At 34.1% G+C, this 15,351-nt stretch overlaps 1 protein-coding gene across 1 annotated transcript in view; it reads right to left on the bottom strand.

The window, feature by feature from the left end:
• Positions 1-831: 831 nt before the first annotated feature.
• The window catches only part of LOC124102240 (olfactory receptor 6C74-like), a 63,513-nt gene continuing 48,993 nt past the window's right edge, over positions 832-15,351 (bottom strand). The window contains exon 3 of the mRNA XM_046458457.2: positions 832-968. Within this exon, the coding sequence (XP_046314413.2) occupies positions 832-968 (137 nt within the window). The remainder of the gene's footprint in view (positions 969-15,351) is intronic.

The raw sequence follows: 15,351 nt of genomic DNA, 5'->3' as shown, positions 1-15,351 counted from the left end.
TTCCTGCCTCTCTGGATAGACACAGGTTCTGATAGAATTAACCTTGGCTAAGTACTAGATAACTCACTCATCACACTAACTTAGGACTTTCTTTGCATCTTATTTTCTGAAAAGAATATGCTGCCCTAATTATTGGTAATTAACTTCCAAATACATTTTTTAATATATTAGTCAGTGAGGTAATGGTGAAGGGGGTAGGATATGGAATAAGAATTCATGTTAGGTTAGGGTGGTGGAGAGGAAATCCTATGAAATTTATATGTCTTCCCCATTAATCAAGGTAAGAATACTGACCTGGAAGGGGTACATGTATGACTGCATATGGTGCAACGTTACATCATGTACAACCAGAGAAATGAAAAGCTGCTCTTCAGTTATATACAATGAATCAAAATGCATTCTGCTGTCATATATACCTAATTAGAATTAAAATAAAATAAAATAAAAAAAGCCTGCTCACCAACTTTGGCATCATTAGCACAAAGGTATGAGTCTCTAAGGAAAGTATCCTCTACAACCTCTGTTTCTCTTGGCACATAATTACTCCATCTTTTCTCTTAGATTTAATTCCCCAAATCCATCCATTCCTTATCTACTAGAAGAGATTTAACAAAGGCTCCTACGGTCCCCTGTGGCTACAAGTTCCTGAAGCACCCCAGAGCCTCCAAGTTCCCCAAGCACCTACTGGCAGACAAGCCTCCTTGAGATAACAAAGCCAGCAGAGATAGGCAACTAATGACCAGCTTTGGGACTCCTGCAGATGCAAACAGGGCTGTCTCTTCCTCCAGGACATAACTTTTCTTGTCCCCACTCCGAACTTTCTGGGAGTAATTAGTACTCAAGAGAAACAGCAACAGACTGGTAGTCAGAGTTCCAGGAGCAGCCCTCCAGGGTGCCTATTCTGAACTGAGGAAGCAGGATTTCTCTCTTATGTGGTTGTTCCCTTGTTAATTCCTTGGAGTGTTGTCCTGTGAGGACACAGATTCAGAGGACAGTTAGGAGTCAGGGTAGAAAAGAGACACTGTTGGAAATCCCACAGGGTTTCCACATTGCCATGTGTTTTAATATTGATCACTAAAATTTGCAAAATGCATTTTCTATATTATTAGCTTACATCCCTACATTGGTCTTAAGGAGTGCACTTCATAGTCAAACATTTACTATGTAGAATCTGAGTCTGGGATAAAAATCATGGCACATGAATCCTAATATATTGGAACTGTGTGTTTTGTGGGATAGATCCACCCATATGTGATTAATAGATCAAAGTGTTTGTTTTGTGTCCTTAGGTGCTGCCAGATTCTGTCTCACAAAGATTATAGCAATTCCCACACAAGAAAGGAATAGGGTCTTTTCTCATGTATTCCTGGCTTGCACTTCTGTGCTGTACTTTGATAAAATTATTTCACTATTATTTGTTGTTTACTTGGCATTTTCTTGATTACCAACATGGTTGACATGCACATTTCCTCATCTGAGAATTGTCTCTGTGGTTTTTCTTCCATTGGATTATCTTTCTTTCTCCTAGAGAGATTTGGATACTAAGAAATCTGCCAGTCACTGTGGTCCTTGCCTATAAATCCCAGTTATTCAGAAGGCTGAGGCCGGAGGATGGCAAGCTTGAAACCAGGCTCATTAATTTAGGGAGATTCTGAGGAGTAAAAAGTATAGCACTGGGAGCTAAACTGGGGATGTAGCTCAGTGGTAAAGGAAAACTGTTGTAATACATCAGGTATTTCTGTACATGTAAACCAGTTTCTAGACTTTGAATTCTGTACCAAAAGTATTTTTCTCCATTCTTATGGCAATAATATGTTCTCAATAGTTTTGATTTATAAAAATTGTTGATATTACTTTAAATGTCCCAATTTTGTTGTTGTTCTTTAATTTTGTGAGGCTATTATTTTTTTACACACATTTCTTATTGATGCACTATAGTTAAACATAATGATGGGATTTATTGTAGCATATTTGTACATGTACACAATATAACCATATAATTTGGCCAATATCATTCCCCAGCACTTCTTGCTCACTTTCTGCCTCCCCCTACTGATGTTCCTTTGATTTTCATGAGATCTTCCTCCAACTTTTTTTTCTTTTTGCTTCCATATATGAGAGAATACTTACAATCTTTAACCTTCTGAGTTTGACTTATTTCTCTTAACATGATAACCTCTAGTTCCATCCATCTTCCTGCAAATGCCATTATTTCATTTTTCTTTATGGCTTAATAAAGCTCCAATGTGTATGTATACCACATTTTCTTTATCTATTCATCCATTGATGGATACCTAGGCTGATTCCATAGTTTGACTATTGTGAATTGTGCTGCTATTATCATGGGTATGTGTGTATCACTATAATAAGATAACTTTACTTCTTCAGGATGTATACCAAGGAGTGGTATAGCTAGGTCATGTGATGGTTTCATGCCGAGTCTTTTGAGGAGCCTCCATGCTGATTTCCACAGTGGCTGTACTAATTTACAGTCCCACCATCAGTTTGAAATTGTTCATTTTCCTTCACATCCTCTCCAGCATTTATTAGTGTTTATATTCTCAATGACTGCCATTCTGACTAGTGTGAAATGAAAACTCAGTGTAGTTTTTTGATTTGCATTTCCCTATTCGGTAATGATAATGAACAATTTTCATATTTGTTGGCCATTTATATTTCCTTTTTTGAGAAGTATCTGTTTAATTCATTTGCCCATTTATTAATTGGGTTATTTGATTTTGATGTAAAGTTTTTTGAGCTCTTTATATATTCTAAATATTTAATCCTCTGAGAAGAGTACGTAGCAAAGACTTTCTTCCATTCTGTGGGTTCTCTTTTCACATTTGTAATTGTTTCCTTTGATATGCAGAAACTTTTTAATTTGATAATGTCCCTTTTATTAACTCTTAGCATTATTTTTTAAGTTTTAGAGTTCCTACTGAGAAAGTTGTTGCCTGTGCTTAAAAGCTAGAGTGGACACTTTGTTTTCTTCTAGGAGTTGCAGAGTGTCTGATATACTTCCAAGGTCTTTGATCCATTTTGAGTTGATTTTTGTGCAGTATGAGAGACAGAGTCTAGTTTCATTCTTCTATACATGGATAACCAGTTGTCCTAGCACCACTTGTTAAAAAGGCTACCTTTTCTCCTATGTTTTTGGCACCTTTGTCAAGGATCAGATGACTCTATCTGTGTGGGTTTGGTTTGTGTCTTCTACTCTGTACCATTGGTCCATATGTCTGTTTTTTATGCCAGTACCATGAAGTTTTTGTTACTGAGGCTCTGTAGTATAAGTTGAAGTCAGGTATTGTGAGGGCCTCCAGCATTGCTTTTTTTTGGCTTAGAATTGCTATGGCTATTCTGGGTCTTTTTGTCTTCCAAATAAATTTTAGGAGTGCCCCCCAACCCCACCCCAGTTCTGTGAAGAATGTCATTGGTATTTTGATTGGGATTGCATTGAATCCAAAATTTGCTTTTGGTAGTATGGTCATTTTAACAACATTAATTCTGCCTTGCCTTGAACATCTTTCCATCTTCTGAGGTTTTCTTCAATTTTTTTTTTTCAATATTCTATGGTTTTTTCATAACCCACTAGAATCAAAGTGTGGAATATGATATGTCAAGAAATTTGTAATGTTTTGAACAACCCACAATAAAAAATTAAAAAAAAAAAAAAAAATATTCTATGGTTTTTACTGTAGAACACTTTCGCCTCCTTGGTTAGATTTATTCCTACATTTTTTTGTTTGTTTGTTTGTTTTGGAAATAAATTATTTTCCTGATTTCTTTCTTAGCCATTTTATTTTTGGTATATAGGAAAGCTACTGATTTTTTTTATGTTGATTTTGTAAACTGCTACTTTGGCAAATTTGTTCATTAGCTCTAGCCATCTTTTGGAGGAGTTTTTTTTTTTTTTAAACTTCTATGCTGGGAGCCATTCTAGGTATATATCACCTAAAAAGAGTGATAATGACTCTGGCATCTTCCTTTCCTATACTTATCCATTGTATTTCCTTCTCTCGCCCAGTTGTTCTGGCTACAATTTCTAGTAATATATTAAATGGGAGTGGTGAAGTGGACATCCTTGTCTTGTCCCCGATTTTAAAGAAATGCTTTCAGTTGAGAAAATATTTATTACAGTAGAAATCTAAGTATAGAATTATGGAACTATGTCATTAACATTTGAAAAATATCATGGTAAAAATTGCTTTAGTCAAATGTTATCATAGGATACTACATTAGGGTCTTAAATCATGGTGATAAAATTTTTATATAGTTTCAGAGCATAAGATAAAGTCCATTACAAAGTTCTCATAATATATGATTTATTACAAAAGGAAAAATAATAGTTCTACAGAGAACTCTGACAAGACACCACTTTAAGTAATTAAAACTATCATGATCAATAATGAGACATAGTGTCATTATAAGCCTTCTAATTGAATGCCTTGGAAACAGTATCATTTCTGGGTTGTTGTTGTTGTTGTGTTTGGTGGTCTTTTTCCATAACCTAACTTGAATTTTGAAATATCAGGCAGACCCAAAATTAAGGACATGATATAAACAATAAATAGATGGAACTCTTCAAGACTATCAAAACTATGAAACTGCCCCAGACTGGAGAAGACTTAGTAGGCAGAAAATGACATGCATTGTGATGTATGATCCTAGATTTATTCTTAGACCAGAAAAAGGGAATTAGTAAGACAACTGAAAAAAAATGTGAATAAGATTTGTATATTCATTAATAAAACTGTGTCAACATTATTTTTCTGATCTTGAGCATTGTTCTATGGTTAAATAATATGCTGAGGTTTAAAAAAGCTATGTGAAGGGTAGAAGGGAACTCTGTGCTAATTTCACATTTTTGTAAGTTTGAAATTATTTCAAGTAGAAAAGATAAAAATCTTTAAAAATAATGTGACTGATGATCTAAACTCTTCTGTAAATAAAACACTATTAAATACATTTAAATTCAATATATCTAACATGATGTACAAGCATAGAGAATTTAAGGAAGGCTACCAACTCAACAAATATTATTGGCTACTACTAATTCCTGGGGGGGGGCAGGGTACTGAGGAGTTTGGAAGGGAAAAAGAGAGATTATTCATGTTTTCTCTAAATACTTTGTGCATAAAGGGTTAATAAAACCCTTTCTCCTTCTCTAAGGACAGATTTTCCTTGAGTCACCTTTTCATCTTTGTACCTTTAGAAATCTTATGAAGACTCTCAGGAGGTCCTGGTTATCGTCACCTTCTGGTATTCACACCCTTGTGTAATCCCTGCCCAATGAACATGAGCAGGACCTCTGACTTGATTCTAGCCCGATATTATCAGAATGGTGATGAGGACGTGTCTTTTCTATGATTATTTTACGTAAAATTGTAATGACCATCTTGGCAGTAGACTCTCTCGGTTGACTTTCTCTCTTGATGGCTTTGATGAGGTAAGCTGCCATGTGGAGAGGTACATGTGACAAGAAACTGAGGGCAGCCTCTGGCTGCCAAACCTGCAAGGCAGTGAGTGTTGCCAACAACCACATGAAATTCTCAGTGAAGCCTCAGATGAGACCCAGGCCTCACTTGGAAACTTGTGAGAGACCCCCACATAAAAGATCCAACTAAGCCGGGCACTGTGGCACATGACTTTATGTAATCCTAGTGGTTTGGGAGGCTGAGATAGGAGGAAAGCAAGTTCAAAGCCAGTCTCAGCAATGGCAAGTCACTAATCAACTCCGTGAGACCCTGTCTCTAAATAAAATACAAAATAGCACTGGGGATGTGGCTCAGTGGCTGAGTGCCTCCAAGTTCAATCCCTGGTGTGTGTGTGTGTATCCAAAGATCCAAGTAAACCATGCCAAGATTCCACAGAAATTGTGATAGAATAAATGCAAATATATTGTTTTCAACTATTTGATATGTGGTAATTTGTTGCAACGTATAGTGAATACAGTAATGAATCTGGTATGATGCTAGGTAACATTGCTTATGGCAAAATGGTCCCTGACTAATGAATTGCAAATGCACCCTGAAGAAGACCATAGCTTTGGACTTCCCTGAGAGCAGTGACTCTGATAATTAACTTATGCTCACCCTTGTGGGGACTGTAGGAACTTTGCCTACAAAGAGTTACTAGAGATATGCTTCATGGGGCACAAGAATTCTAATCCAGTGTAGACTCCTTGTGTGGGCCTTATTTCCTATCTGTTTAGTGGTGTGGTTTGGTGTCCCTCACTGCTTTGCCTTCAGCTGCTAGAGGAGATTTCTATCCTATTCTGAGTTCAACCTCAGCTGTAGTGAACATTTCTCATATGTGATGATAATTTTCTACCCAAGTGTGTGGGTCCCTCTCGTTTTGTGCTAAGGATCTCTTGCTAATGTGGTAAAAACCTGCTCAGCTCAGAGGCAAAGTGCCTGGGATTGATAAGTGTTTAATATTCCCCCACCCCTAAGGAACAATGCATAAGCAATGAGGAATGGAATTAATTATTACATATCTGAGATCTCTGTCAAACTCCAGAAATTTAAGATTACCCCGCCCCCCCCACCATTTTATTTTGGTAAACACATGAGATCTATTCCCTTAATAAAAAATTGAAGAGTACAATATAGTATTTCTAATGATATGCTCAATGTGAAACACATAACTAGAATTTATTAACTTTGCATAATGGAGACTTCATACCTGTTGAATAGGAATTCTCCATTTCCCTCATCCTAGCTTCTGACAATTTCCATTCTACTTTTCTGCATCTATGAATGTGACTATTTTAGATACCTCCTATAAGTCAAGTCATGTAGTATGTGTACTTCTGTGACTGGCTTATTTCACTTAGTAAAATGTCTTTAAGGTTTATTCATGACAATATTTCCTTCATTTTATGGTTGAATAATATTCTATCATATGCATATATCACATTTTCTTTATCCAACAGTGAATATTAAGGTTTTTTTAAAATCTTGAGTATTATGAATAGTACTGTGATGAATATGGGAATAAAAATATCTCTTTGAGATCCTGATTTCAATTTTTTTGGATAAATATTCAATTTGGAACAATTATTGAATCACATGGTAGTTCTATTTTTTATTTTTATTTTTTGGTGAAATATTCATAGTAGCTGAACTGTTTTTCATTCCCACCAGCAGTATACAGAGGTTTATTCTTTATCCCACATTTTTTTCTAGAGGTATTTACTTTGTGATTACCATGGAACTTACATAAAACCTGTTGTAGTTAAAACAATGTATTTAAAAGTTATAACGACTTCAATGACAGGGCAAAACTCTATAATTTTACTGCTGCCTACACAGACTTTGGTATTCATGTCACAATTTACATATTTTCATATTGTTATTTAATTATATATTTCATAGTTATAGTTATTATGATACTTTTGTCTTACAAATTTTATAATAGAATTAATGTGACATATTTACCATTATAGTATTACAGTTTTCTGTATTTCTCTCTATATATTTACCTTTACTAACAAAATTTTATATTTTTATATGTTTCATGTTGATGTTTGATTTTAATTTTTTTAAAATTTTAAATAAAAAAACTCCATTTAGTGTTTCTTATAAGGAAGGTAGTGCTGATTAACTCATTTAATTTTTATTTGGGAAATTCTTTACTTTTTAATCTATTTTTGAAGAAAAACATTTTTTGCCTTGTTTCTTCATTGGGAGAGTTTTTTCCCACCTTAGCATTTCAAATGTAATATCCCACTCCTTTTTATCCTGAAAGTTTTCTCCTGATAGCTTCATGAAGTTCCCTTATTTGTGAAAATTCTCTTTTCTTTTGATACTTTCAAAAAATGTTAAAAATACAAAAATCCTTAAAATATTAGTAATCTGAATTCAGAAATACATTAAGAAGATTGGATGCAATTTTTTTTCATCCTAGAGATGCAAGGTTGGTTCAACATATGCAAATTAGTAAGTGCAATTCATCATACAAAAAGAATTAGGAACAGAGATCATATGATAATTTCAGTAGTTGCAGAAAAAGGCTTTTACAAAATTAACCACACATTTATGTCAAAAACCACTAATGAAACTGGGGATAGAAGTTACTTACTTAAACATCATAAAGACTGTGCATGACAAACCCAAAGCCAGCATGATACTGAATGAAGAAAAACTGAAAGTAATTTCTCTAAAATCAGGAACAAGACAAGATACATACTGTCACCACTCCTATTCAAAGCACTACCTGAAATTTTAAATTGAGCGAAGGAAATTAAAGGTTTTTTTTACAAATATGAAAAGAAGAAATCAAATAATCTCTTTTTACAGATGACTGATTTATACTTAAAAGACCTGAAAAATTTCCACCAGACTTCTAGAACTAATAAACAAATTCAGCAAAGTAGCAGGATAGTATCAACATACTAATTCAATAGCTTTCCTGTATGCCAATAATGAACATGCTGAGAGACACTAGTAAATCAATTTCTTTCACAATAGCCACAGAAATAAATGAAACACGAGGGATCAAGGAGGTGAAAACCCTCTACAATGAAAACTACAGAACACTAAAGAAAGAAATTGAAGATTTCTAGAAGATGGAAAGACCTCCCATGTTATTGAATAGGTAGAATTAATATTGTCAAAATGACATATTACCAAAAGCAGTCCACAGATTCAATGTAATCCTCATTATTCACAGAACTAGAAAAAAGTCCTAAAATTTAAATATAAGTATAAAAGACCTAGAATATCCAAAGCAATTTGGAGCAATAAGAGCAACACTGAGATCATAGTTTCTGATCTCAAATTATACTGCATAGCTATAATAACAAAAAAGCATGGTCTTGGCAGAAAAATAGATATGAAGACTAATAGAATAGAATAAGAGACACAGAGACAAATTCACATAAATATAGTAATCTGATCCTTGACAAAAGTGCCAAAAATTATGTTGGAGAAAAGACATTCTTTTTTTACAAATGGTCTAAGAAAATTGGATATCCATATGAATCTAGAATGAAACTAGATCCCTATCTTTTACCCTGCACAAAAATCAACTTGAAGTGGATCAGAGACCAAGGAATTAGACCAAAAACTTTGCAAATGCTGAAGAAAACATGGTCAATAACATTTTAACATATTGACCTGGCATTGACTTGCTTAATAAAAGTCCTGAAGCCCAAGGAGCCTACAGAAAGGCAGAAAAATCTTTGATGGATATTCTTCTAGAACAAGAGTAATATCCAGAATATATAAAGAATTTTAAAAAAAGAAAAAGAGAAAAGAAACCACAAGAAAACAAATAAATAACCCCAATCAATGACTGGGAATACAAACAAAAAGAACATATTTTTCAAAAGCAGTAAAAGTGGACAACAAGTATATGAGAAAGAAATGTTCAACATCCTTATCAGTCAGATAAACAAAAATCAAAACTACATTGAGATTTCTTCTCACTCAAGTTAGAAACACAATGATCTGGAGAATTGTGAGTTCAAAACCAACCTCAGCTAAAGGGAGGTACTAAGCAACTCAGTGAGACCCTGTCTCTAAATAAAATACAAAATAACACTGGGAATGTGAATTTGACTCAGTGGTCAAGTTCAATTCCCAGTCCCCCGCTCTCTGCCAAAAACAACAACGACAACAACCAAAACAATAAAATAACAATAAATGTTTTCAGTGATGTGTGGAAAAATGAAAAACAAAAACTTACACCATTGTTGGGGGGATTTTAATTAGTATACTTTGGAAATAAGTATGAAAATTCCTAAAAAGTTAGGGATGAACCCACCATATGAACCAGCTATTCCATCCCTTTGTATATATTCAAAAGAACTAAAATCAGCATGCTATAGTGAGAGATGTATACCCATGTTTAATAGTAACACAAACCACAATAACCAAGTTATAGAACCAGTTCAAGTTCCTGTCAACAAATGAATAAAGTAAATATGGTATATACATGATAGTTTTTTTAAAATAATTTTTTAGTTGTCAATGGACTTTATTTATTTATATGTGGTGCTGAGGATTGAACCCAGCGTCTCACACATGCTAGGTTCTACCACTGAACCACAACCCCAGCCCACACAATAGAATTTTACTCAGCCATAAAGAAGAATGAAATCATGTATTTGCTGGTTAAAATGGATCTGGAGAACATCTTGCTAAATGACATAAGACATAAATGACATAAGACATAAATGACTCAGAAAATTAAGAATTGAAGTTTTATCTCATAATTGGAAGCTAGAGAGAAAGATAAAAGGCTTAAAAAGGAAGTTCACGAAAGTAGAAGGGAGACCAACAGATTAGTGGAAGGGAATCTAGAGGGAGGGAAGAAAGGAAGGCATGGAGAAGTACTGGGGAGTGTAATTAAGCAAATCATGCTATGCCCATGTATGACTAAACCACATGAATACATTTTATATGTAATTATAATAATCAAAAATATATAAAAATAGAAGACAGACAAATAGAGTAAAGCAAGGGAATCAGGGAGAGGAAAATAAGAAGTACTGGGATATGAAACTGACCAAATTATTTCCATGTAAGAATAACAAATCCCACTGTTATGTATAATTATAATCCACCAATAGGAAACATGATTAATTAATATGATATATTACATTAACAGAATGAAGCAAAAAAAAAAAAAACACATGATCATCTCCATAGATAAATAATACATTTATCAAAATTTACCACATCTTTGTTATAGTAACTCTCAAAAACTATGAGTAGGTGGAAATTATTTCAACATAAAAATGTGCTATAGTTGAAAAGTCCACAATAAACATTCTCAACAGTAGAAAACTGGAAGTTTTTCCTCTAAGATCAAGATTCCTACTCCATTTTCATTTGACTAAATGCTGTAAGACCTAGCCAGATTAATCAGGCAAGAAAAAAAAATCCATACCAGAAAACTAGAATTAAGTTTATTTTTGCTAATGGCATCTGTAAAACCCTAAAGACAGGACTAGGGATATAGATCAGTGATAGAGTGCTTTTCTAGTATGTTCAAGGCTCTGGGTTCAATCCCCAACACTGCAAAAAAGAAAAAAGAAAATCTGAAAGCCTGTATACATACACCCAAACAAACAAACAAAACAAAACAAACAACAACAACAAAAAACCCATCAAATCCCTAGTAAACGAATTAAGTTATAACATAAAATACAAAATCAATATACAAAAATAATATGCAATTCTATTGCCTCAAAATGAATTATCTGAAAAGGAAGTTTAAAAAATTCCATTTATAATAGTACTGAAAAGAAAAAGTACTAAGAAAAACTTTTACTAAGGTGAAAGACTTATGCTATGAAACTACAAAACCTTGATGAAAGAAATTGAAGAGGACACACATAAAGGGCAAAAACATCAGAACTTGTTTGATTAGAAGACCTAATAATGTTAAAGTGTCCAAGCTATTCAAAGCAATCCAGATTCAATAAAATCTTTATCAAAGTGCAGTAACAATTTTTATAAAAATAGAAACTTTTTAAACTTCTTAATCTATTACTTTTAATATTTTTGGAATTACAGTCAAAATGAAAAATGGTTAGGGTGTTAATGCTAGTTTTGTTCTTGTTAAGGTAGACTTTGTACTTTTCTTTTTAAAAATAAACTAGGATTTTTCCCTCCCAAAATTTATCTTTCATCAATTCATTATTGTGACAGCATCATAAGGGCTAGGAGAACTGATCACACATGTTTTCCTGAAGCATGTGGAAATACAGCTCATTTATTTACTGAAAGGAAAGATTCAAGTGATATAGGATTCTTCTTGTTCTTTAGGTGATTCATTCAGTTGACACTTTCTTTACTGAAAGGTAGATGATAACCAGGCCAAAAAAAAAAAAAAAAATTACCGTCTTTAAAGAACAATGTGAAGCAGCATAGGAATGTGGAAATAGCATTTTTTACACTTTTTCTCATTAATTTTTTTTTGTTATTTTTAGTTATACAGGACAGTAGAATTCATTATGACATAAAAGCATGTAACATATCTTGGTCTAATTCAGTCCCCAGCACCTCCCTTTTTTATCCCCTCCCCACATCATCTGCTCCCTTCCCTGTACTCTACTGATTTTTCTGCCATTTACTTATAGGTATTGTTTTTAAAATTTCTGGTAATGGTAAATGATGTTGAGAATTAATGTGGTATATTTGTATATGTATATAGGAAAGTTACGTCCACTATCTTTCCTTTTCTCATCCCCCCTTTCTTTTCTTTATCCCCCTCACTGAACTTCTATTATTTTTTTTATCCCCTGCCCTTTATATGGGTTAGCTTCCACATATCAGGAAAAAATTCAACATTTAGTTTATTGGGATTGGTTTATTTCACTTAGCATGATAATCTCTAGATCCATTCATTAACTGGCAAATGTCATTAAGTCATTCTTCTTTATGGCTGAGTAATACTTCATTGTGTATATATGCCACATTTTCTTTGTCTATTCATTTGGTGAAGGGCACCTAGGTTAGTTCCATAGCTTAGCTATTGGGAATTGTGCTGCAATAAACATCATTGATGTGGCTACTTCATTATAATATGCTGATTTAAAATCCCTTGCATACATAATGAGGAGTGGCATTAACTGGGTCTAATGGTGGCTCCATTTCTGATTTTTTGAGGAATCTCCATACTGCTTTTCACAGTGGTTACACCAATTCACAGTCCCACCAACAATATATGAATGTGACCCTTTCCCCCCATTCTCACCAACATTTATTGTTACTTGTTCTCTTGATAATTGCCATTTTGATTAGAGTGATATCAAATCTCAGTACAGTTTTAATTTTCTTTTCTTTAATTGCTAGAGATGTTGAACATTTCTTCATATCTTTATTAACCATTTGTATTATTTTAAGAAAGGTCTGTTTAATTCCTTTGTCCATTTACTGATGGGGTTATTTGTTTTTACCTTTGTGTTACCCTTGTTACTCTGGGCTTTATGTTTTGTTTGTCTTTTCAACCATTTTCAAGTGGGTGAGCTTGAGAGAGTGTCTGTTCCCCTATTCTCTCTGATGCCCCTCCATCCTTATCCACCAGTTTGGGTTGAGGGTGGTTAGAGCATTCTGTGTTTGTTTCTACTCTGGTACCCTATCTCCCAATCTCTTCAGGTTTCAGACTATGTAATAACCAGTTTTAGTGCATTTATTTTGTCACCCACCTCTCAATTCTGCTTTTCCTTTACTTCCTCACTCCTGTGTTGTGAGGAGATCTGGACTGCTGCCTAGCCTGCTTCCACCATCTTCCATAGCCTCTTTATTTTTAATAAGTTGATCAAATTATACTAAGTGCATATATGAATATACCACTAAGTATTCTATAAGTATTATAATTTTCTTTTTCTTCTTTCTTTTTATTTATTTCTTACATGACAAGAATAGAGTGCATTACATTCATAATTATCCATTCACAGCACAAGTTTTTGTAACTCTGTATATAAAGTATGTTCACACCAAATTATGCCATTATACATGAGCTCTCTTATTTTTTTGCATACAATTCTTAATACACCTTTATACCACCATTTATCATATCTCTGTTTGTATATAAGGTATGTTGACACCAAATTCACATCTTCATACATGTATTTTGTATAATGATGACCCTCTCCTTCTACCATCCTAGCTATCCCCCTTCTTCTTCCCTTCCCTTCCCATCCCTATTCCCTATCTAGAGGTAATTTTCCTCCCATGCCCTCCCTCCCTACCCTACTTTGAGTCACCTCCCTTATATCAGAGAAAACATTCGGCATTTGTTTTTTTTGGGATTGGCTAACTTCACTTAGCATAATCTGCTCTAATGCCATCCATTTCCCTGTAAATGCCATGATCTTATTCTTTTTTAGTGCTGAGTAATATTTCATTGTGTATAAATGCCACATTTTTTTTTATCCATTCATCCACTGAAGGACATCTAGGTTGGTTCAACAGTTTAGCTATTGTGAATTGTGCTGCTATAAACATTGATGTGACTGTGTCCCTGTAGTATACTGTTTTTAGGTCTTTGGGTATAGTCCAAGAAGAGGAATATCTCAATCAAATGGTGGTTTCATTCCCAGCTTTCCAAATTGGCTGCACTAATTTGTAGTCCCAACAGCAGTGTATGACTATACCTTTTCCCCTCATCCTCGCCAACACTTTTGTTGTTTGTCTTCATAATGGCTGCCATTCTTAGTGGGGTGAGATGGTATCTTAGAGTAGTTTTGATTTGCATTTCTCTGACTGCTAGAGATGGTGAGAATTTTTTTGTATATTCGTTGATTGCTTGTATATCCTCTTCCGAGAAGTGTCTGTTCAGGTCCTTGGCCCATTTATTGATGGGATTATTTGCTTTTTTTGGTGCTTATCTTGTTGCACTCCTTATATACCCTAGAGATTAGAGCTCTATCTGAAGTGTGAGGGGTAAAAATTTGTTCCTAGGATGTAAGCTCCCTGTTCACCTCACAGATTATTTCTTTTGCTGAGAAAAAACTTTTTAGTTTGAATCCATCCCATTTGTTGATTCTTAGATTTAATTCTTGTGCTATAGGCATCTTATTAAGGAACTTGGGGCCTAGCCCCACATGATGAAGATTAAGGCCTACTTTTTCTTCTATTAGATGCAGAGTCTCTGGTTTAATTCCTAGATCCTTGATCCATTTTTGAGTTAACTTTTGTGCATGGTGAGAGATAGAGATTCAATTTCATTTTGTTGCATATGGATTTCCAGTTTTCCCAGCACCATTTGTTGAAGATGCTATCCTTTCTCCAGTGCATGCTTTTGGCACCTTTGTCTAATATAAGATAGTTGTATACTTGTGGGTTAGTCTCTGTATCCTCTATTCTGTACAATTGGTCTACCAGTCTGTTTTGGTGCCAGTACCATGCTATTTTTGTTACTATTGCTCTGTAGTATAGTTTAAAGTCTGGTATAGTGATATCACCTGTTTCACTTTTCCTGCTTAGAATTACTTTAGCTATTCTGGGTCTCTTATTTTTCCAGATGAATTTCATGATTGCTTTTTCTATTTCTATGAGGAATGCCACTGGGATTTTGATCAGAATTGCATTGAATCTGTATAGTGCTTTTGGTAGTATGGTCATTTTAACAATATTAATTCTGCCTATCCATGAGCAAGGTAGATCTTTCCATCTTCTAAGGACTTCTTCTATTTCTCTCTTTAGGGTTCTATAGTTTTCATTGTATAGACCTTTCACCTCTTTTGTTGATTCCCAAGTATTTTATTTTATTTTTTGAGGATATTGTGAATGGGGTAGTTTTCCTCAATTCCTTTTCAGAGGATTTATCACTGATATATAGAAATGCCTTTGATTTGTGGGTGTTGATTTTATATCCTGCCACTTTGCTGAATTT

Source organism: Marmota monax, unplaced genomic scaffold (assembly GCF_021218885.2).
Source record: "Marmota monax isolate L192 unplaced genomic scaffold, Marmota_monax_Labrador192_F-V1.1 WCK01_AAM20220418_F8-fsc00161, whole genome shotgun sequence".
NCBI lineage: Eukaryota > Metazoa > Chordata > Mammalia > Rodentia > Sciuridae > Marmota > Marmota monax.
Note: the sequence above shows the minus strand (reverse complement) of the source record. Positions and strands in the feature narration are given on the sequence as shown.